This window comes from Diplodia corticola (assembly GCF_001883845.1).
Source record: "Diplodia corticola strain CBS 112549 chromosome Unknown scaffold1, whole genome shotgun sequence".
Taxonomy (NCBI): domain Eukaryota; kingdom Fungi; phylum Ascomycota; class Dothideomycetes; order Botryosphaeriales; family Botryosphaeriaceae; genus Diplodia; species Diplodia corticola.
The window spans coordinates 491,355-514,362 of record NW_017971480.1 but is presented as its reverse complement, the minus strand read 5'-3'; the positions used below and the strand labels follow the sequence as shown (position 1 = coordinate 514,362).

At 60.0% G+C, this 23,008-nt stretch overlaps 6 protein-coding genes across 6 annotated transcripts; 5 read left to right on the top strand and 1 right to left on the bottom strand.

Moving 5' to 3' along the window:
* Positions 1–2,043: 2,043 nt before the first annotated feature.
* BKCO1_1000148 (uncharacterized protein) lies at positions 2,044–4,350 on the top strand (the record flags this gene model as incomplete). Its single annotated transcript, XM_020269513.1, has 1 exon — positions 2,044–4,350. One exon carries the CDS (start codon positions 2,044–2,046, stop codon positions 4,348–4,350), a length of 2,307 nt encoding a protein of 768 aa, XP_020135382.1.
* A 2,317-nt stretch (positions 4,351–6,667) lies between these two features.
* BKCO1_1000147 (thioredoxin) lies at positions 6,668–7,277 on the top strand (the record flags this gene model as incomplete). Its single annotated transcript, XM_020269512.1, has 3 exons — positions 6,668–6,849; positions 6,916–7,020; positions 7,082–7,277. 3 exons carry the CDS (start codon positions 6,668–6,670, stop codon positions 7,275–7,277), a joined length of 483 nt encoding a protein of 160 aa, XP_020135377.1.
* Positions 7,278–8,653: 1,376 nt separating this feature from the next.
* Positions 8,654–14,770, top strand: BKCO1_1000146 (uncharacterized protein; the record flags this gene model as incomplete). The annotated part of the gene is made up of 1 exon (XM_020269511.1): positions 8,654–14,770. One exon carries the CDS (start codon positions 8,654–8,656, stop codon positions 14,768–14,770), a length of 6,117 nt encoding a protein of 2,038 aa, XP_020135378.1.
* Positions 14,771–18,228: 3,458 nt separating this feature from the next.
* BKCO1_1000145 (atp synthase subunit) lies at positions 18,229–18,756 on the top strand (the record flags this gene model as incomplete). Its single annotated transcript, XM_020269510.1, has 2 exons — positions 18,229–18,322; positions 18,404–18,756. 2 exons carry the CDS (start codon positions 18,229–18,231, stop codon positions 18,754–18,756), a joined length of 447 nt encoding a protein of 148 aa, XP_020135379.1.
* A 1,671-nt stretch (positions 18,757–20,427) lies between these two features.
* BKCO1_1000144 (glycosyltransferase family 58 protein) lies at positions 20,428–21,946 on the top strand (the record flags this gene model as incomplete). Its single annotated transcript, XM_020269509.1, has 4 exons — positions 20,428–20,548; positions 20,634–20,878; positions 20,966–21,244; positions 21,305–21,946. The coding sequence occupies 4 exons, from the start codon at positions 20,428–20,430 to the stop codon at positions 21,944–21,946; spliced, it is 1,287 nt and encodes a 428-aa protein (XP_020135380.1).
* Positions 21,947–22,073: 127 nt separating this feature from the next.
* Positions 22,074–22,554, bottom strand: BKCO1_1000143 (eukaryotic translation initiation factor eif1a-like protein; the record flags this gene model as incomplete). Its single annotated transcript, XM_020269508.1, has 2 exons — positions 22,074–22,176; positions 22,232–22,554. 2 exons carry the CDS (start codon positions 22,552–22,554, stop codon positions 22,074–22,076), a joined length of 426 nt encoding a protein of 141 aa, XP_020135373.1.
* Positions 22,555–23,008: the final 454 nt, after the last annotated feature.

The following is a 23,008-nucleotide window of genomic DNA, read 5'->3' as shown; positions in this document are numbered from 1 at the left end:
CAGACGGGAAGCTGCCGAGCGGTGTCACATTGGCGGTGAATGTCTTGCGGGTTGTCTGCGCGCGTCACTGGCTACGCCTGCGCGGCCAGCGCTGCACCGCCAGCAAATCTTCGTCGCGACATTGCGATCGGGCGAGTCAGAGCAGTGGGCTGCAGCTTTTCTCCGCACCATGGTCCAGAAAGCTCGGGAGCAGTGCCAGAAGCGAGTGCGCTTGCAGCATAAGGTCGTATGGGCACCCTCGCCCCGTTGTGACGTGCTGTCACCGGCGCTGCCCTGCTGCCCTGCTGTCCTGCTGCCAAACGGTCGCGACCGCGTCTTCAGTAACTACCGGCCGTTACAAGCGCGCTGGTCGCGGGCCAGGCTGCGGCCCCACGGATGCTTAGCCCTCGCCCGCCCGCATTTCGTCACTCGAGACCCTTTCTTCGCGGGCAGGCACGGTGGCAGCAGCGCTCTCCGCGTGCGCTGCACGGCTGGGCCGCTGTGTACGTACTATGTAGGAACACGCGATCCGCCTGGTCGCAACGGCGCATGGAGTGCTCGGCCCGCCTGCGCGATCCCGTGCCCAGCCTCCAAAAAGCCCGCGCGATCCAGGGGTATCGGTGCACGCGTTCAGGGACGCCTGAGGGCTGGAGTTTCTGCCGTCCAGCAGTGGGGCCGCGACAAGATTTGTTGCTCCTTTCTGGGCGGTCCGGGCCACGGGCTGGCTCTGATTGGCAGCAGGCATGCAGAGCGCGGTTCCTGGCTGTATTACGACAAGGATGGAGGTCGCACAGCACGAGACTGCTCAGGCACGGCGCCTGCTCGCCATTCGCGCCCGCGCGAGGGCGTCGGCACGAGACGCTAGACGTTGCGTCTGGCTCTTTCGTGTCTGCCAGCCCGCCCAGAAACCGCCCGCCTCCAGCAGCGCCGCACACGGCTGACGCGCCACCGGCGGAGCCGGGTACGAGGGCAGGCGCAGGCGGAGGCGCAAAGTGGCGGCGGGCTCGAGATCGCCGCCGCGACAATGCGCTCGCAACGGCGGCGGGCGTGGACGGGGCAGCAGGCGCACGCGGAGCTTCCCTTGGCTTTGGACCTTTGGACCCCTTGGGCCCGGTACAGCGCAGCGCAGCCAAACCGTTCCACCCCGTCCGGCGGGCTAGGCTGCGAGGCCGCCGCCGCCCCCCCCCCCCATGCGCGCGCCGCCAATGGCTGGGCGCGATGTCAGCAGAGGCTGGCCGGGCTTTGCAGCGCGCAGCAGGTTCGGTGGCTCGGTGGCTCGTTCGTGTGGGCGTGGGGCCGCGCGCTGGGGCGCCATGGCAGCGATCATAGCTCCCTACTGTGCACCAGACGGGGCTCTGGAGCGCAGCGCGCAGCCTGGCCAGCGCCGACTCGTCTGCAGCCGTTCTTCTTGCTTTTGCCCTTGCAGTGTGACTGTTTTTCGCCCGTCGCCGCGCCCTTGCTTTGCGACGTCTCAACCATGCGCGCACCCCCATAGCGCACTTCCTACAAATCCACAGTCGCCACATACGCAACCTCCACGCTCGTTCTCGCCTCCGCCTGCTGCATACTACCCTCCCTCGGCCATCCCAGCCTGCGCCCGCGCTGCCGTCACATGAACCACCTCCGCGCGCCATGACCTAGAGTGCGCCACTCCGCCAACTGCCAATTTCCGCCCACCGCGCTCCCCTGCTGGACATACACCTTCGCTCGCCTTGCCGCCTGAGCCTGAAGTTCGCGCATGCTTCGACCTCCTCTCGCCCCGGGATCGCCGCAGCGACCGTCCCCATGCCAGTCTGGCCCTTCGGCAGGCGGAAGACGCGCCGGTCCAGGCCCAACCCTGACGGCCCTGTGCCCGTGCCTGAAGGGAAGAGGCCTGCAAGCCCATATACGCCTGGCCCACTAACAGCGGACCCCCATGATCCCGCGCGACGCCCGAGCCGAAGACCAAGGCGACGGAACCAACGGAGGGCCTCCGCTGACAGTGGCAGTGCGTCGCGCACCCGGGATAAGGAGAGGGCAACTGCTGCGCCGTCGCGCCTCGAATCGAATGCTGAGCATCGCCCAATGGATTTGAGCAGTCGCGACGACATAACCGCGCTGCCCGTCACCCATGCGCTCCACACCAGCCCTCACCTCAGACCCGCCCTGCGCAACGACACTGACATACCCTACAACTTCCAACCAAATGCTCACATGCAACCTGGCTCACACACAAATCTACAGCCTTCGGGCAGCCACCGGTCGAAGCTTCAGAAGCGCGCCTCCAAAGACGGTCCGCCGAGGAGAAAGTCAACCAAGAAACGCAAGGACGACCACGTCCGCGAGGAGGAGATCCGAGCCATGAGCGCCCCCATTGCCATCAAGCGACCGGCACCCCAGTCCGGCAATATGATGCGCCGCGACAGCAAGAAGGTTCGCAGAGGTTTCAGCAGACATTTTGACAACCGGCCAACCTCCGACGTCTCCTTGCCCGTGGCAGACTCAATACAGTCGTCAATGACGGGTAGCTCGGAAATGCTATCAACCTCATACAAGGTCAGCGCGCTTGACGTCTTCGCTCCTAGACCCACTATCCGCTATTCGAGTAGCCCGCCCGTCTATAACTGGCAGCACCATGCTGCTGAACGTGCCAATGACGTTTCCCGGTCCAATTCGCAACGCCAAAAGATCAGCAAGGAAGCTCTTAAGGAGAGCAAGACAATAGACGATTTGGCAGATGACATGGATGCCGGGACATTGAGGGAACTGATGGAGAGGGACCAGAGGAGAAAAGAACGGAAAAGGAAAGCGGATGAGGAACGCCTGCGCCGGAAGCTTGAGAAGAGAGCGGAAAAGCAGCGCCTAAAGGAGTTCAGCAGAGAGCAGGCGGCCGCTGCAAGAGCCGATGCTGAGCTCGATGCAGCGATGGGACTTGGAATTGAAGACAGGAGCTCTGGCAGAGAAGCGGTGCGGGATGGCCACGTCCCGAAAATTGACACCAGCACTCCCGCGAGACCGCCGCCAACACCCATCGAAGCAACTTCGTCGCCTGTCAAGACGCCCGTCGATGATCCTGTCGTTGATACTGCTCGGGCTGTTCGTTACTCGCAAGCCTCTCAGACTCTGTCCCCACCTACCTCGCCTGTTCACCAACATGCCCGAGGCCCTTCGAACGTTTCAGATCTTCCCGAGCTGACCCAGGAGGTCACTCCCTCTGCTATTCAGCCATCCACCATTAGCCGGAACTCCTCGCTCAGCCGTAGAAGAAGTTCCGACGTCAGCAAACGCGGCGGCTGGTGGTCTACCTTCAAACGCCGTCCTTCAGCCCTGCTGAAGAGAAGGTCGGTCGATCAAGCTACCAATGTCACTGCGCCGTCGGACATCTCATTCTCCAACACCTCTAGAGAATCTATGGGCCGCCAGGCGCTACCTGCCCATCTCGTGCACCCACCCGTCCGCAAGGCATCTGGTACTCCCGTGCGCACCATGTCAAAGTTTCGCGAGGATCTGCCCGAGAGAATGCCACTCTCGCCGCCTGATTCAAGGGTGCAGTCCCCCGAAGTTGTTTCCGCCAAAGCTCTCGCTGCGCGCAGAGGTCTTTCTGAGACTCCTGATACCCATGAGCTTGAGGGGCCCACGTCTCTGGAAGATGGCACAAACAAGCTTCGGACAGACTCGCCTATCAACCCTACCGGGAGGGCTTCGGCACCCATGTCTACCTCTCTCGCTTCAGTCGATTCGGAAGGTTCGTGGCTCTCTGGCAAGCCCGCCAAGCGTGGCTCCAGGGTCATGCGTAGCAGCTACGGCTCGTCTTTCAGAAAACCAAGAGAAGATTGGAATGCGTCCTACGAGGAGCTCGGAATCCCGGATGACGAGTACTTCCGTAGACTCACCCCCGGTCCTGAGGAATCGTGGAATGTACCGAACCATGAGGTTCAACGCAGGGCGAGCAGCGTCGCTCTCGCAAACAACACCGACGCTGGAGCCGAAGATGACGACGAAGATGACGAGCCTAGCCCTGAGGAGACAGTCGTCCATGACTCCATCGTCAGGAAACCCACCGTTGTCCATCGCCAGGCTCGGGCCAAGTCCGTTGAAGGTCTTCTCAGCTTCTTCCCCGACGAAGCAGAAGATACCTCAGCTGGCGGTGAGGCAATGGAAGGGGTTGTTCCTACAACGCCCGATGATGACAAGTCGGACAGCCCAGCGGGTCTCGACGAAAGTCCCGAAGCCACGGTACACCGTGCTTCGAGCGTCAACCTGTCCAAGGGACATGTTCGGCAATTCAGCGGCAGCAGCGCAAAGCTCCTGGACATCAGGTCTAGTCGCAGCTCGATCGATGCGGCGAGGGTGAGTGCAAACTCGCACGCCTCTCCTGACCCTCAGTCGTAAGACCTACAGTCGTAGGTAGTGTCTATGAGTTGGATCATTTGCCTCGAGGTGGAGAGTTGGTGAAATCAGACATGTCGCTCGTTTCACATTTCCTTATTTCAGGATGGCCACTTTTGGCCGCTATCACCCGGACTGACCCCAGACGCTCCTTAACCATTTCCTTTTTCACCGTGTCTCTTACAGTGCCGGTACTCTCACATCATCGAAAAGTTCAAAAAAAAAAAAGTCCTGTCTGATCCTCCCAACGCCCGCCTTCTGGCGAGCTATCCACCATCGACACCTACACTACTTCTGTTCGACTCGACTAGGCCAGGATGTGGCATGCGATGGTCGTATCCCCTTTGGGCATCATATACTGCTGCGCTGAGGGCTTATTTCTTTGTCTTTTGGAACCTTCCACGGCGGCTATTTCTTTTATTTGCAGTTATCGAGTTTGTTTCAAATTACTTTGGTCCTTTTTTTTTTGACGTTCCAGCGGGAGGATCTGGGGCTTTCTTTATATTTTTTTATTTTTTGCGAGCGGCTCTGTCATGACTCTTAGCCGGTCTCTGAGCGAGCGAGCGACTGTGCATATTGCATGCCCGCTGCTGCTGGCTGGCCGTTCGACACTTCAATCGTTGATACGAAAGCGCTTCTCCTTTGTCATGACCTTATCTTTCGAAGTGGTTGGGGTAGAGGTATCGTAATGCTGTTACTCTGCTATTAGCGGGTTTTAGACGGCAAAGGAGCTCTTGCGTTTTGGTTTTTTGGTTTTTATTTTCTGCAGTTGGCCGATGGGCGGCTACACCGTTTTCAGACACTTTGGGAGGAGTTCATATAGCTGGAAGGGCCAGCCGGGAGGGAAAGGATTGTGGTCTTTGATGTTTTGGCTTTTGCTTGAGGATACCTCTGTTGCGAATAGTGTCGCACAAAATTTGTAGTTGTAGTCGTAGTACCCTTCATCCCGCGTTCCTCATTTGCCTTTCTTGTCTAGTCTTGAAGACCTTGGACGAGAATGCTACGGCTGAATCAACATATTGGACATGGAGCTGTACCTCGGCGACCGGGCTGTTGCCGCAGCGCATAATGACGTTGGTCTCACACCATCTGCTCTCCGGAGCGACGGGGCTTACTTTGAATATAGTGATGATTTCGTAAGCTGTGCTACCCGAGTGCACAAGGAATACGTTGTGATCTACGGAGTACAATAGTAGGAGCTCGGCAAGGACACAAGGGTCCCCGTCTGACGCGTGGTAAGGCAGCCACGGTGGGGCGATGACGCTAGCGGGGGTTGACTGGCTTCAGCCCATGACTTTACCGCGAGGGTTGAAACACCCCCGTGTGCCTCAGATAGACAGTCGAGAACACGGATGACGACATGACACAATACATCTGTTGCGCCGTTGTTACAATGCTATACCCTGGATGCCGAAGTAGTTTCTGGGGCCGATGTTATAAGCTTCTCCACACCCCCGTGAGCGGCTCGGGGGCGTTGAGCTTCGAGTGGCGGCGGCACATGCTTCGCGACGTTTCTCGCCGATGGTTGTTCAGCAAAGTACTAGGTAGTCCCTGCCGATTTCGGCAAGCGAGGTATGTGAGTGCTTGCTAATCATCACACGTGGTCGGGCATGCCGTAATCGGACGAGAACCTGGGGGATCAGCCTCAGGGCGACCTGGCGGGCGGGAGTGAGAGCGAGTGAGAGCGAGTGAGAGCGAGTGAGAGCGGTCGGGTGCTGCTACTACCAAGACATTACGCCAGGCGGCAGAGCCGAGGCAGGGCACATGCACGGGCAGCGGCACAGAGGCAGGCGCATTGGGGTAGATGGGGCAATGGAGTAGGTAGGTGTCGGCGTGCGAGGCGTGCGAGCAGCACCGGAAGAAGACAGCGCGCTCGCGGATCACGTCATTGGTGAGGGGCGGCCGTCGGTCTGGCTGGTCGGCCGCTTTGAAATACACCTGCGCCCGAGCATTGCCCACCACCGCCGTCAACACGCCGCCTTCTCTCCATCTCCGAACTTCACCCCTCCACGAGCAGACTGTGAGTGCCCCCTCCCCTTCGCTTTGTGCCCTGCCACACTGCGCCGGTCCACGGCGTGCGTTGGCTGGCCTGCCCACCTGCCCGCCTGCGCGCTTGCCCGCCTGCCCCTCACTGCCCGAACGCGGCGGCGGCGGCGGCAGCGGCGGCGGCGAAATTTCACGCCTCGCCCGCTGCTCGACCTTCGCTGAACAATCCGCATTCCTCGCCGTCCAGCACCTTCCCCGGCACGAATTTATCATCTGCTTTCTTTGTGTACACACGTCACCGCTATTTAACCTCGCCTTCGCCCTCGTCTGCCACATGTCTTTCAGCGCCGCAACTTTGAAAAGGTCTTTGCTTACAGCCGCGCCGCGTCTGCGCGCTCCAGTGTCCACCGCCGCCCGCCCATCTCCCTTCAGCGTCACCCGCGTCCAACCCTCGATCCGCTCCACCAGACTCTTCCAGTCCTCAGCCTCCAGAATGGGTGTGCACAACCTCGCCAAGTAGGTGCTGCCCGCTCGACCTCCACCTTCCACGACAAGCAGATGCTGACGGATTTCGTGTTACAGCAAGACCGAGTGGGACTCGGCCCTGCAAGAGCCCGAGCTCGTCGTCCTCGACTGCTTCGCGACGTGGTGCGGTCCTTGCAAGGTCATTGCTCCCCAGCTCGTCAAGTAAGGCCACGCATCCGCCCTTTATCACTCGACTTTTCTGTACTGAGACATGACTCTTCAGGTTCTCCGAGGCCTTCCCCAACGCCAAGTTCTACAAGCTTGACGTCGACGAGGTTCCCGATGTCGCCCAGGAGCTCGGCATCCGTGCCATGCCCACCTTCCTGCTCTTCAAGGGCGGTGAGAAGGTCGGCGAGGTTGTCGGCGCCAACCCCAAGGCCCTCGAGACTGCCATCAGGCAGCACCTCGGCGAGTTGTAAATGCACACCATCCATGGTCGATGAAAGGGCACGGTGACGTTGGGAGGAAAGTCGATGGAGGAGAAAAATCTTCCGTCGGGCCGCCTGGCATCGTGGCTGCAATGTTGGCGTGGAGCCATGGCGGCCGTGTCCATCCGGTTCGTTTGGTCGAACAGATCAATCATGTTAGAGTACACACGGACTCCCGGTAATGCATTCATGGTTTTTAGACATTACCCTTGGTCGGCAATTGGAGGCTTGCTCAAGTGAGGCGTTTGGACACGGGTAGTGAGTGACATGCCACACGTGAGGCGGATTCCACAGATGCACCTCGATTTGCCTGGCGCGAGAATCGCGGCTTCTGCTGATGTCCCCGCAGACTAGGTATTGCCATGCCAAGCGCTTTGAACGACTGACAGTGGCAGCGACTTTTGACATGCTGACTTTGGCGGAGGTGGAGTGGGGAAAGTGGGGCATTGCCAGGATCCACGGTGCCAACGACTATTCACAAGCCCGGACTGCGAGCTACTCGTACGTGCGTCAATAATGGACACCATGTTCGCGTCCCTGTCCAGGCTCAACAAGCCCTTGACCGTGGCTCACGCTCCATGCAAACTCCAGCTCTCCTTGCTTTGTGAGGACGCCGGTGAGCGCTCCTTGATCAAGGACGATGGTCAAAGGAAATGGACTCGTCTGCGTCGAACTGTGGTACCGGACTGGGATGGTTGCTCTCGACCAAGGCGGGCCGCCCCTTAAACCGCAGCTACGACTCGAACTTGGATCATCAGTAGCAATGGGCAGGCACTTGGTCACTCCGGGTCTCGGACATGTTCGTGGGAAAGCAAAAGTATCATGGAAACCGGCGCCCTTCGTCACAAGTCCAACCAGTGTAAGCCCACCTCCTTGCTACATGTCCACATAGTCAAACCTGAAAAAGACTCAGAATGACATGTCCAATGTCCTCTCTCGGAGTAGTATACACAGGAGAAACGACGTCAAGTGTTTGATTGATTGTGCATGATTTGTCTAGTGTACCAAGCCAGCAGATGTTGCATGGTAGCACAAAAGGCCGCCTCTTCTCTTCCACCCGGACTCGTCATTTTGCGCTCGTTTGATTCCTATCAGATACACGACTACCACTTGCCGCATTTGTAGCCATGCACGACGCGGCGATGGTCAGAGCCGGGCTCTTTGGCCTGTCACTCCTATCCGCCAGGGCGTCGGCTGCGCCACCAATAGGTATGTGCTTCTCGAGGCCGTATTATATAGGATTGGACTAAGCGTGCTCGCGTCACCAAACGCCAGGCCAGCCGGTCCCCCTCGCACGAAATGTGCAGTCCGGTATTGGGTGCCCGGAACACAACCTCACCACTTACAAGGCGACCAACGGGGCCGAGATGAAGATCCAATGCGCAACCGATCACATTGGCTGGACCTACCGGTCCTTCCACGCCGACTCATACCAGTCGTGTCTGGAGGCGTGTTCCCAGAACTCGCACTGCAAATCCATTGCATACCCTGTGCACAACAAGACCTGCAACCTGAAGAACAAGGTCGGCAAAAGGGTAAATAACCCTGACGTCTGGAGTGCCACGCTCGACGACGCCGGCGGCGCCAACTTCTCCTCGACGCCCGATCCGTCCCCGACGCCCGACGCCATTGCCTGCAACGCAGACCACCAGCAGACGCGCAACTCGCCGGGAGGGAAGCCCTACACGATCGAGTGCGGCTTCGACTTCATCTACGGCGACATAGCGGGCCGCGGGCCGGCTTGGGTCGGCCGCTTCGAGGACTGCCTCGCCGCATGCGATTCCGACTCGGACTGCGGTGCCGTCTCCTACGACCACACCTACCAGGGAACTGTCAAGCCTTGCTACCTCAAGGACCACAGCAACCTGGCCGTGGCGAACGAGAAGTTCTGGGGCGCGAGGCGCCAAGACGTCTCCTCCCCTGACGACTCGGCCGCCACAAACACCACCACCACCGTCGCTGACCCGCCGGCAACCCAGTCGGCGTCTACCGGCGCGGATGGCGGGCCAGCTACCACCACCACTGTCGTTGACCCGCCGGCAACCCGGTCGGCGTCTAACACCACCACTGTCGCTGACCCACCGGCATCCCAGTCGACGTCTACCGGCGCGGATAGCGGGCCAGTTACCACCACCACTGACGTTGACCCACCGGCAACCCAGTCGGCGTCTACCGGTAAAGATGGCGGGCCAGCTACCACCACCACTGACGTTGACCCACCGGCAACCCAGTCGGCGTCTACCGGTAAAGATGGCGAGCGAACCACCACCACCACCGTCACCACCACCGTCACCACCACTGCCAGCCGCAACGACGACGCCGACACTCCCGTCACCAAGCGCAAACGCGATGAGCCCTCGGTGGCACCGGAGTCGTCTTCGTCTGAAGCCGCGGCCGCTACCACGCAGCTTAACGCGACCAGCTCCGAGCAATCTACTTCGCAGCCTCAGGTCACCGCGTCCGAAGGGTCCACGACGTCCGGTCAGGCCGAGTCTCAGCCATCTACCACAGAGACGCTTGTGACCGAGTCTGAGCAACCCACTTCGCAGCCGACTCAACAGACGAGTGAGACTGGATCTGAAAGACCCATCAACCAGACGCGCTCGAGTGAATCTGAGAGGCTGCTCACCGAGACGCGCTCAAGTGCGTCCGAATCGCCTGTCGTCGATGACCGTACCACAGATTCTGGAAGTGCCACTGTCACCACGACTCAGCCTTCGGATCCCGAGCACGGGAGGCCTTTGGTGTCTACCAGGACATTCACCAGGACGGCTACCAGAATAGACACTAGGACCCTGACTCGTACTCAGACTCGGACAAGGTCGCCCAGCTTTCTTCTCCCTACCTCGAGCGAGGAAGCCAACCCCGACGTGGAACAGCCGGAACCAACACCCAGCTCTGAAACGTCGGTCACCGACCAACCTGAGGATGGGCCGAAGACGTCCACGAAGACGGCCCGACCGCGTATAAGCACCGCTTGTTCGCAAGTGACCGTTTCAACGTCCGACGTGCCCTCGTGTACTTGGCAACTCACAGGCCAGATCACTGGTCCCTGCGCAACCCGGATCAACGGACCGGTCAACAACTTGAACCAGGGCATTGGACGGCGGAATGTCGCTGCCCCCCGCAAGGTCCGTGCTGCCAGGTCTCTTTCGGCTCCGATTCCGCACTCGATCCAGCTGCGATTCGAGAAGGAAGAAATAAACTACTGGCAGGCCGGTGGCTCTGATTACTACTACGCCAAGCTCTGCAGGAGCTGCGAAATTACCCGCGTGGTTGCCAGCACTGGCACGTACAAAGGCCACCCCGAATGCAACACTTGCGAGCCTCCAGTAATGCAGGCGCGCGCTGGATCTGCCATATACAAGTCCACGCACCATGACGGCGTCTGTGCCTTGATCGATTTCTCCCCTTCGACCTGCATAAGCTGCGAGAAGAAGCAGGAACACCATTTCTGGGTGCCCAAACGAACTATAGCGCCGCATGCATCGTCTCCTGTGTATTCGCCACCGCCTGTGTATTCTCAATCACCTGTGGATTCACCGCCGCCTGTGTATTCGCAATCACCTGTGGATTCGCCACCACCTGTCTATTCTTTCTCACCTGAACCCTCTGTCTTCTCACCTGAGCCTTCTGTCTTCTCACCTGAACCTTCCGTCTTCTCACCTGAGCCTTCCGTCTTCTCACCTGAGTCTCCCTTGTATACACAACCGTCCGTGTACTCTCCCGGGCCTCCTGTGTATTCACACGAGCCTTCCATGTATTCACAACCGCCCGTGTATTCACAAACACCTGTGTACTCGCCCGAGCCTTCTGTGTATGCGACGCCGTCCTGCCCGACACCTTGCCCCGAGCCTTGCCCATGCTCGCAGTCGCAGCCGCAGCCGCAGCCGCAATCACCGCCACAGTCACCAACTCCGGGTACTGCACCCTGCTGGACTTGTTCGCAGACACCGATCCACTATCCTACCACTCCTGAAGTAGTGCCCACGCCAGGATACATCCCGGAGTCTCACCCAGTCACGACGCCTCGGCTCGTCCCGACGACTCTGCCATTCACGCAGACTATTGCATGCCCCACTTGCCCTGGAGGATCTACGACCATGGTGACTTTCCTCCCTACGCAGGTGACGACACAGTACGTGAACAACACGGTCCCCGTGCCAACGACATTTAAGGAGACGGAAATAAAGACTGTTCCGTACAACAACTACGTCACTGTGACGGAGAAATGCGAGTCTTGCCCCGGTGGCTACACCACCTCCGTCAAGATCAAGGAGACTGAGACGCAAGCTGTGCCTTATACCACAACGCTGCCATGTATCAGCTGTCCTGGAGGCTACACGACCAGCGTGGGCTACACCAGGACCGTAAAGCACAAGGGGACCGAGACCGTGTCTGTTACTTATACCGGCCTGGTCACCGTCACGGCGCAATGCCAGAGCTGCCCTGGAGGCTACACCACGGCCGTCATCAGCCAGGGTAACCAAACCGTCCCCCCAACCGAAAAGGTCACCGTCACCGAGGAGTGCCCGACCTGCTCTGGTGGCTACAGTACGACTGTACTGACGCCCATCACCCCCTCGCCTACTGTTGTCACACAGACGCAGAGTTGCAGCGACTGCCCTGGCGGCTCGACAACTGTTGTTGTTCCGGCTCCTTCCTTCACAACCGAAGTGATTACGCAGACCCAAAGCTGCAGCGACTGCCCTGGCGGATCGACAACTGTCATTGTGCCAGTCCCTTTGAATAGCCCCACGAGGGAGGTGATTACGCAGACACAAAGCTGCAGCGACTGCCCCGGCGGCTCGACGACTGTTATTGTGCCAGTCCCCTCTCCCACGACAGAATTCATCACGCAAACACAAAGCTGCAGCGATTGTCCTGGAGGCTCGACGACTGTCGTTGTCCCAGCTCCCTCTCCCACAACAGAGGTCATCACACAAACACAAAGCTGCAGCGACTGCCCCGGCGGTTCGACGACTGTCGTTGTCCCAGCTCCCTCTCCCACAACAGAGGTCATCACGCAAACACAAAGCTGCAGCGACTGCCCCGGCGGTTCGACGACTGTTGTTGTACCGGCTCCCTCTCCCACAACAGAGGTCATCACACAAACACAAAGCTGTAGCGATTGCCCTGGAGGCTCGACGACTGTTGTTGTACCGGCTCCCTCTCCCGAAGTCATCACACAAACACAGAGCTGCAGCGATTGCCCTGGTGGCTCTACAACGGTCACTGTACCAGCCCCCTCGAACAGACCCACTACCGAAGTCATCACGCAGACACAGAGCTGTAGCGATTGCCCTGGTGGCTCAACGACGGTTATTGTACCAGCACCTTCGAATAGCCCCACGAAGGAAGTGATCACACATACACAGAGCTGCAGCACATGTCCTGGAGGCACAACAACTGTTCTCGTAACAGCCCCAGCGAGCACTCCTGCGCCTGTTGTTATCACGCAGACACACAGCTGCAGCACTTGTTCTGGAGGCTCAACGACTGTTGTCGTAACAGCCCCGGCGAGCACTCCTGCGCCTGTTGTTATTACACAAACGCAGAGCTGCAGCACTTGTTCTGGAGGCTCAACGACTGTTGTCGTAACAGCCCCGACGAGCACTCCTGCGCCTGTTGTTATTACACAAACGCGGAGCTGCAGCACTTGTTCTGGAGGCTCAACAACCGTTGTCGTGCCAATTCCGCCGCCGCCACCTACGGCTCAACCTCTGCCTCAGCAACCTCCACCGCAGCAGCCTCCTGCTCAACAGCCCCCGGCGGAGCAGCCCCCGGCAGAGCAGCCTCCGGCAGAGCAAACTCCTGCAGAGCAACCCCCGGCAGAACAGCCCCCGGCAGAGCAAACCCCTGCAGAACAGCATCCTGCAGAACAGCCTCCGGCAGAGCAAACCCCTGCAGAGCAGCCTCCGGCAGAGCAAACTCCTGCAGAGCAACCCCCGGCAGAGCAAACTCCTGCAGAGCAACCCCCGGCAGAGCAACCTCCTGCAGAGCAACCTCCGGCAGAGCAACCTCCTGCAGAACAGCATCCTGCAGAACAGCCTCCGGCAGAGCAAACCCCTGCAGAGCAGCCTCCGGCAGAGCAAACTCCTGCAGAGCAACCCCCGGCAGAACAGCCTCCGGCAGAGCAACCCCCGGTAGAACAACCTCCTGCAGGGCATCCCCCAGCCCAACAACCTCCTGCGGAACAGTCTCCGGCAGAGCAACCCCCGGCAGAGCAGCCTCCAGCCGAGTGTTCTACTTGCTCTCCTCAGCAGACCGCAACGCTGACAGAGGAGGGACCAAAACAGGGCAGCACTCAAGTGCTCACCCAGACCGGTCTACAACCGTCCGGTTCCGGAGAGCAGCCTCAGCCAGTTCCAACCCAGCCCGCCGAGTCGCAGTCCGTGCCGACGCAGCCCGGCCCTGTGAAGCCTACAGAGCACCAGCCTGCCGAGTCTCAGCCCGCCGAATCTCAACCTGCTGAATCTCAGCCGGCCGAGTCTCAGCCAGTGGAGACGCAACCTGCTGAATCCCAGCCTGCTGAATCTCATCCAGTGGAGACACAACCTGCTGAATCCCACCCTGCCGAATATCAACCAGTGGAGACTCAACCTGCTGAATCCCAGCCTGCCGAGTCATACCCTGCCGAATCCCAGCCTGCTGAATCTCATCCAGTGGAGACACAACCTGCTGAATCCCACCCTGCCGAATATCAACCAGTAGAGACTCAACCTGCTGAATCCCACCCTGCCGAATCACAGCCTGTCGAGGCTCATCTAGGGGAGACGCAGCCTGCTGAATCCCAACCAGTGGAGACGCAACCTGCCGAATCCCAGCCTGCTGAATCCCAGCCTGCTGAATATCAACCAGTGGAGACGCAACCTGCTGAATCCCAGCCTGCTGAAACTCATCCAGCTGAGACGCAACCTGCTGAAACTCATCCAGCGGAGACGCAACCTACTGAATTCCAGCCTGCTAAAACTCATCCAGCTGAATCTCATCCAGCTGAGACACAACCTGCTGAATCCCAGCCTGCCGAGTCCCAGCCTGTCGAGTCCCAGCCCGTCGAGTCCCAGCCCGTCGAGTCCCAGCCCGTCGAGTCCCAGCCCGTCGAGTCCCAACCTGCCGAATCCCAAACCGTCAAGCCTCAGCCCCAGCCTCCGCAACCCGTCGGATCCCAGCCCGCGGCTCCGGCCGGATCACCGGCCGCAAACTCCCCCGCCTACCCTCCTCCAGGCACGCCCGGGTACAGCTCCCCGGCCGCGGCCGCCACGCCGACGGAGGGCGAGGTCGGAGGCGGGGGCGCGCCGGCGGAGGAGACGGGGACGGGGACGGAGACGCCTTCTGCGACGAAGCCGGCGTCGAAGACTTCGTCGAGGCCGAAGGAGTCCATGCCGCTGAGCGGGGCCGGCGCGGCGGCCGCGAGGCCGTGGGGCTCGAGGTGGATCGTTGCCGTCGTCGGTGGTGCGGTCGCGTGGGGTGTTGTGGGGTGATTGGGGGGAGGGGGTTTTTTTTTTCTTCCTTTCTTTTCTTCGGATTGATATAGTGACGCGAATCGGAATAATAGCAAAAGAGAAACGATGAGGGAGGGTAAGAAAATGTGCAGAAAAGAAAAAGGAGATTACTGGCTGGGTCCGCCCTTGTACAATGATGAGAGCATCGGGCTTGACCATAGATTTTCCTCTAAAGCTTTTTTTTCTTTGTTTAGTCTTGTGTTTTTGCGGACAATAATGGAGGGGTATTGGGGGATTGCGAAGGAGAAGGGGGAGCGTTAGAACTACACTTTACTGGTGGTCCACAATATCCTGTGTGACGCACTGGGCAGTCCTTTGGCGACACTTCCTTGTTTTTTTCTCTTCTTCTGGACAGAGCGAGCATGGTGGAATTTAGAAAAAGTTCCCTCAGTAAAAGTCGCTTCGGTCGCAGGGATTGATTGTTTGATATAGCGTCGTAGCAGCAATAAATCTCATTCCTTGACTTTTACTTTCCCACCAAACACCGTCGGGCGATGAGATGCTATAGGCGTGATGCCATGCGCGCTGTCAGGTCCATTATTGTTGTCAGTATACATCGAGGTAACACTTGGTGTTGAACAACGTGGCGGGGGAAATGAGGCGTGCCAAGAGAGAGGAGGGTCGAGTCGAGACCTGAGGCAAGTTCCAGTACGCAGGGCTTGAGCGACATGGCATCCGCTACGCCGTTTGCTGCCTGGAGCATGACCCATGGCGGGCGGTCTGTCGGTGAGGCGGGCAGTCGTCCCGCGTACGCTTCACGTCAACTTTGACGTTTTGACAAGGGGGACCATTGGAGCGCCTCGTTGGATTGACCCGCGCCTCTGGTTGTGCGAGGAATCTAGTGACCTTGTACCATTGGATGGAGTTGGAGATTAAACTCTGGGCGCCTTGCAACGACCTAAATGTGAGCTGTCAAGTGCAGCAATGCTGCACGAGTTCCTTTTCATTTCTTTTTTCCTCCCGTGAGACGATGGACCAGGACATAGGGGATGATTTGATGATGGCTGTCCACTCGGAGCATGTGGCTTGAATGCATACTAGAGCGCCGCGGCGGAAGGATATCACGACACGAACGTCAAGATGTTTGGGAAGTAGAAGATGCTCACTGTCGGGGCGGAAAAAGAAGAGCAAACGAGGCGTTTCTCTGGCATCTTCCCACTCTTATGGGAATGGGGCTTCGGATCGGCGCTTGAGAGCGTCGAACAGGGGGCATGGGCGCAGCTTCACACTGCCCTTCAGACTAGCGTATGGGGCAATGGGTGATCATCGCTTTGGGGACCGGGCATGTAATGGATGATTCCCCAGCCCTCTTGTGCACAGTAGATGTCGTCAGTCCCTTGATCGGTCAGCAAATGAGTGAACGCAATCCATGCATTGAGGCACGGTTGTGTAATGCTGGCGGCAGCTCAAGGAGCCTCAGCACGGACCCAATGAAGCGTTTGTTCTGCTCAGCTGCGGCTGGCCTTCGATGAGAGATACGGAGCCCTGACTAAGGATCGACTTGGGTGAGATATGCAGCATCCCGGAACAATGAAGTGGCATTGATACGGCTGGACAAGATAAGAGGTGATAGGGCACGCTGCTGGGCGAGAGGCAGTAAGCCGGACTGAGGATCCATGCATCCAGCAGCTGAAAGCCGAGAGCATAGAACAAGCGGACAGAGAATGGAAAGAGGTTTCTCAGCCACAGGCGGCAAGCGACATTGGCGTGTCGGAAGGCGTGGGGTCTGACACGTGGGGGGCGACTTCCCGTGCGTAGGCCCAAGCTTGCTCAAGGCCGAATAATGAGGTGGCGGAAGCGACACCGGAGCGGAAGCGGTAGAGGACAGGACGGGTGGTTGCCGCGCTCCTGTCCCATGCAGCAGCCAACACAGGTTGCTGGTTGGGCGAACCACGGGCTGCGCGTCTAAAAATTTTCTCGGGCTGAGACAGCCGACAGGAGTGCCTCCAGCCAGGCTTCGACGACGCCTCCGGGCGGGCGACAAGTCTGGACGGTGTCCCAAGCCGGGTCGCGCCTCCCCGCTCGCAGGCAGCTGGAGTGGCGGGAAGATCTGGAGATCGTGGAGTCCGTGTCAGAGTGGGAGTAGTCTGGAGGCCCGCACAGCGCCGTCCTCGATGAGGTTGTGCAAGCGGGTTGTGCCTGGCGTTTGCGAAGAGATTTTGGCCGCAGTCCGCAACGGGTTTGGCGCGCCGCCCGCATCCCTGCGCACCTCTCGGACCGACTACACTTCCTCTCGACCTCGCGAAACTGCCACCCAGACATCGCCGACGACGTCACCACCCACCCATCGCCGCACGCGCCTGTTCCATCGCCCTTCCCGCTCCCAGGGCGCCGTCGTGATGCTAGCGGGCCACGGCGGGCCACGGCGGCGGTGCGGAGGTCCGGCCTGCTGCCCTCGCCGATGCCGCGGCCGACGGGAAGCTGGTGAGCACAGCGTCAGCCTCATGGCCGAAGCCGGATCCAGAGCGCGACCCACCCGCCTCTTTCCATCTGCCCTGAGCTAGCGAGTAACAGGCTCCCGCTGACTAGAGCATGGACCCGCACTGACGGCCTTCAGACACGACGGCGTCCACGGGACTGCTGCGACGACCGCGTCTTATCTCACCGAGTCGGAACTAACCGGGTTGCGTAAATTCGCCCACGACCCGCTGAGCCCGCTGAGCCCGCTGAGCCCTAAGCCACGCTCCACAGCCTCGCCGTCCAGGTGCCCGAGCGCGCTGTGCCCGCCGCAAAACCCGCTGGACACATGTCGCGATGCCCGCTGCGCTGCAAACCCGCCGCCAGCAGCACACAGCAGCACACAGCACGACGGCCGCGCATGTCGTCAGGGATGCGCCATGCGGCGTCTGCATAGGGCTGCTTTCTGTGCTGCTGGCTGGTTGCACTAGCCGTGTCGGGATAGGCGGCGCAGCTTTTCGTGACCGCCTGCCAGAAATTTCGGGTCCACACATCGCAGAGCTGTCCGCCGGGGCCGGCATGCTGTGCGGATGCCTGACGGCCTGGCGGCCTGCGAGCGGACGCGCCCTCGGGCGACGGGCGGCCAAAAGGTTCGAAAGAGATGCTCGCGGAGGGTGGGCTCGCTCTTTATGTGTCCGCTGTGCGCCGTGCCTGTCATCTCACCAGGACCTTCGCGGTGACAGGCCGACCGCGCGCTACCCGAGAGCGGTGGGCCTGCGGCGGCCTGGCGCGCCGCGATTGGGCCGCGGTGAGCGAATTCGCCGGCGGTTGCTTGCAAGATCGGCGTTGTGTGTGCCCGGCGGTGCGCTTCCCAATGTGCCAGAGCTTGCGGCCACGGACCAGCCAGCGCCGAAGCTCTCCCTCGCTTTTTTCAATCCGGCTCACAAACTCTTCCTCTCCTTCTCTCCGACTCTCCATCGACCCGTCCATTCGAAGCTTCAATTCATCAACCAAGCTTCAATTCCATCAACTCCATCACAATGGCTGCTGCTCGCATCACCCCCAAGATGGCCACCCTCACCAGGGCCGCCCGCCCCGCGTTCCGCGCTCCCGTCCAGCAGCGCGCCTTCACCGGTACAGACTGACCTTCACCCTCGTTGCAAAAGTTTTCCATCAATTGTGCATCCCGTACTGAGTCAATTCCATCATGAACAGTTGCCAGCCCTGCTGCCAAGCGTGTCACTCCCTTCCAGGCCGTCAAGCGCCAGCAGCCCTCTGCCATCCTCAGGGCCGCCCAGTTCAACAAGCAGACCGCGCGCCCGTACAGCTCCGAGATGGCCAACGCCCTCGTCCAGGTCTCGCAGAACCTTGGCATGGGTAACGCCGCCATCGGTCTCGGTGGTGCCGGTATCGGTATCGGTGTCGTCTTCGGTGCTCTCATCCTTGCTGTCGGCCGCAACCCCAGCATGCGCGGCCAGCTCTTCTCCTACGCCATTCTTGGTTTCGCCTTCGTCGAGGCCATTGGTCTTTTCGACCTGATGGTTGCCATGATGGCCAAGTTCGTGTAAGCGTCTGCCAGGGGATGATGGCTTGGGCGGATGGGGGGTCACTTTGGGTATCGGGCCTCGTGTGCCCGTCATTCGTCGTTGCTTCGAGACGAGAACAGGGGATGCAGTCATCGTGGTGGGAATGGACACCCTCGGCGGTTTAGAGCGATGGAAATGTACCTGTACGAAAAAATACCGCATTAGAGCCATCGAACATCTTCGTGGTATTTGCTCATAGAAGGGATTCCTTTTTTCCACATCCTCTCCGCCGCTTGTATCTTATAATCATGTAAATCAACGCGTCGGAACGTGTGCACTGGATAACAACGACGACGACGATGACGCTCAATGGCCCGGGCTCGGCCAAAGCTCTCGACCCCTCGACGACGACGTCGGAATGGAACGAGCTCGAGCTCAGATTGCGCAAGCCGAAGAGCTTTCCCCATATTCGTCCAGTGCCACTTCCCCCGCAAACCCGGCTCTTCTCCGCAATCGCACGGCGGACGAAGAGTGGACTGATGAGCCCACGAGGAAGCCCATCCGCCATGCACCTGCCCCAATCGCCGTTGCATCCGCCCGCCCGCGCGCCCGGTTCAGCGAAGCATGCCGTCCGCTCTGCCAGCGTTGGCAGCCATGGCACCGAGTCGTGTAGCATGGGCACTACGGAGTACGGGCAACTCAAAACATGCTAACGTGGCCAGAGACAGGACAGCTGGGCATAGCGATGCGAAGTGCCGGAGTAGCTTCATCAGGCAAGTCGTCCGCTGCCTACCCTCGGCCTCGTCGGGCGTTATCTTGGACGAGCCAGATTGGAGCAGCCAAGCAATGGTGCTGGCCCGGGACACGGCCGAGATTGAAGCGACACGGCATGTCGTCGAAGGAAGGTGTGCAGGCATTAGCTGCAAGGCAGACATGGAATGCGGCACGGCCGAACCGACAGCCTGGTAAAGTTTATCTGCTCAACAACTCTGGAATAATAATGCAGTGTGGAGAAACCGTGGTCGCTGTAAGGAGGACGTGTAGCATGTACCTAGGGCAGACCTGCCGCCATGCAACTGCAACCGGTGCGTCGCGCTAGGCGTGGGCCTTGTCAGCGCTGCCTGTGGTGATGCTGGCTCGCACCGCTTCCATCGGTACCAATCCAAGCCATCCTTGACCGTTCATCTTCACTCCTGTTTATGTGCGCATCTGAGAGCATCCCGTCGTGTTTAGTCCCAGCTTTGAAATCATCTCCGTCGTGCAGCATGGTGCTGGCTGATGAAGCAAGACTTATCAGGGCCCGGCCCGGGGCCTGAAAAGCAAGCGGGAGCCCTCGCACCGGACGCAGAGGCTCTGCCTTCCGCCCTGTCGTGTCTGGGGCCGTCCGCGCTGTGACAGACTAGCGATGGCAGGGCGATGGCAGGGCGATGGCAGGGCGATGGCAGAGCGATGGCAGAGCGGCGGCAGATGGCCGTCTGCCCCTGGAGCGCTACTGACTGACGTAGGATCGGCAGCCGCGAACACGAACCCCCCAGAACACCACGCAGTACATCACCATGTCCTGAACGTCAATCGCTCCCTCCAATTTTGCGCCTTGTAACTGCGATTGCGTACCACTACCGCGTGCACCCACGTGACCTCGTGATCTTACGTGTCATCAGCCGAGAGAGAGAACGCAACCGCTCCCTCTCACGTCCAGCAGACACAGCAAACATGCATCTCGTCGCCCAAGCCTTCTCCATCGCCACCAATCCCAAGTACGCCCGATGGCTGTGCCCGCTGCTGCTCATCGCCGACGCTGTGCTGTGCGGCCTCATCATGTGGAAGATCCCCTGTGCGTCCAAGCAATCATCCACCCCCCCTTGCCCACCCTGCCGCCCGTCCGTCCAGCTGCACCGCTAACGCCGGGAATCCGCCAGACACGGAGATTGACTGGAAGGCCTACATGGAGCAGGTGGCTCAGTACCTGGCCGGCGAGCGCGACTACGCCGCCATCAAAGGCGGCACCGGCCCGCTGGTCTATCCCGCCGCTCACGTCTACATCTATCGCGCGCTGTACGCCCTCACCCACGAGGGTCGCGAGATCGCCCTGGCCCAGATTGCCTTCGCTGGCCTGTATCTCGCCGCCCTGACCATCGTCATGGCCTGCTATAGGCTGGCAAAGGTGTGTTTTTTATTTTATTTTTGTCATCCCCCTTACCCTCCCTACCTTTACATATGTACTATCACCAAGCTGACACGCCAAAAACAGGTCCCTCCGTACGTCTTCCCCATGCTGGTCCTGTCCAAGCGGCTGCACAGCGTCTTCGTGCTGCGCTGCTTCAACGATGGCTTCGCCGTCTTCTTCTTCTTCACGGCCATCTACGCCTACCAGCGGCGCATGTGGACCATGGGGTCCGTCCTGTACTCGCTAGCCGTGGGCGTCAAGATGAGCGCGCTGCTCGCGCTGCCGGCCGTGGGCCTGATCCTGCTACAGGCAATCGGCAAGGACAGGGCTTTCACTCAAGCGGCCATCATTGGCTATTTGCAGGTACGTCGTGTTGATAGATTCTCATATTCGCCTCGCACGGTACTGATACCCCTTGGGCAGCTGCTCCTCGGCTTCCCCTTCATCCAAGTCAACGCCAAAAACTACTTCTCGCGCGCCTTCGAGCTCACGCGCATCTTCCTGTACAAGTGGACGGTCAACTGGCGCTTCGTGTCCGAAGCCACCTTCCTCTCCAAGCCCTTCTCCGTGGGCCTGCTCTCGCTGCACGCCGTGCTACTGACCGCCTTCGCCGTCACGCGCTGGCTCAAGCCGGCGCAGCGGCCGTCGCTCGCCGACAGCATCTGCATGGTGTTGCGCGAGCCGCTGGACCAGGTGCACATCGGGCGGCGCATCAACCCGCGCTTCGTGCTGACGACGATGCTGGCGAGCGTGGCGGCGGGCATGCTGTGCGCGCGCTCGCTGCACTACCAGTTCTACGCGTGGATCGCGTGGGCGACGCCGTTCCTCGCGTGGCGCGCGGGCCTGCACCCCGTCGCGCAGTACGCGCTGTGGGCGGCGCAGGAGTGGGCGTGGAACGTGTTTCCGTCGACGCCGGCGAGCTCGGCCGTCGTCGTGGGCGCGCTGGCGGCCCAGGTTGCCGGCGTGTGGTGGGGGACGCGCGGCGAGTTCGAGGGCGAGCAGCAGCATGGGCATGGGCATGGGCATGGGCATGGGCATGGGCACCAGCATCTGCATGCCGAGTAGTTTTTTGCGCATCCCGCTTACAAGCGCCCTCTTTTTTTTTTTCTCCTCCCCCTTCCGAGCGCGATGAATGAAAAACCTTTTGCTCCCCGGCCCTGCATGCCCGCCACGTGTGCTCTGTTGTCTCTCCTCACTCGCCGTCTTCGGAGTCCGAGGGCGGCATCTTGCCGACGGTCGATTCTTCGTCGTCGCTGTCCTCGGGGTAGGCGGACTGCTTCTTGAACTGCGGCGGCCTAAGGATGCGAGTCAGCGCTCTGCTCGGTCTCGCGGCTCCTTCGTTCCTCTCACCAGTAGCTCATCTTCCGCCAGGCCTTCTCGTCGCGCACGACGTTGATGATCTCGCCGCCCAGCTTGTTGTCGCGCTCGGCCAGGGTGCCGGCGTCGACGACGACGTAGGTGCCGCGCTTGACCCAGATGGTGCTGCGGAAGCGGGCGTTCAGCTCGACCAGCGTTGTGCGCTTCGTGTCGCCGTCGCCCGGGAGCTCGACCGAGTAGAGGTTGTTGCCCTCGGCCTTGGAGACCTTGGCAACGGTCTGCGCCGGCGTCAGGGCGTCGGGCGGCGTGAGGGTTTCGGCCTCTACGGCGTGGAGGTTGCGCTTCGGGCGGCCCATGGTGGGGGAGAGTGTTTTCCGTGCTTTCTTGGAATGTGACACTTTTTTTTTTCCTGTGCGTTCTCACATGCGGGCGGCGGCGCCTTCAGAGGGATCGACGGCACGGGCCATGTTCCCGCCTGGCTAGGCTTCTTTTGGCAATACTGTCAACTCCAACACTACTGTGCCACGGTCAGCGCTATCTACAACCGACTGCATTTGGCAGAACCTCCCGGTCATCTGCACATCGCCACGTCAATTCGCACTTCTACGCTTCACAGCACGTAGCTTATAGGTCCTAGCTGAGAGGCCTGCCGTGGCACACTCCAGCTGCAGAGACCATCATTGGTTCCAAACCTCCTGTGCCTCCCTACTTGCTACTAAGCATGCTATGGCTTGCTCTTGACGTATGCCTTGATAGCTAAGCACCATGGCTCCTGTCCGCAGCCCCGGATTAAATCTCTCGCTGCGACCC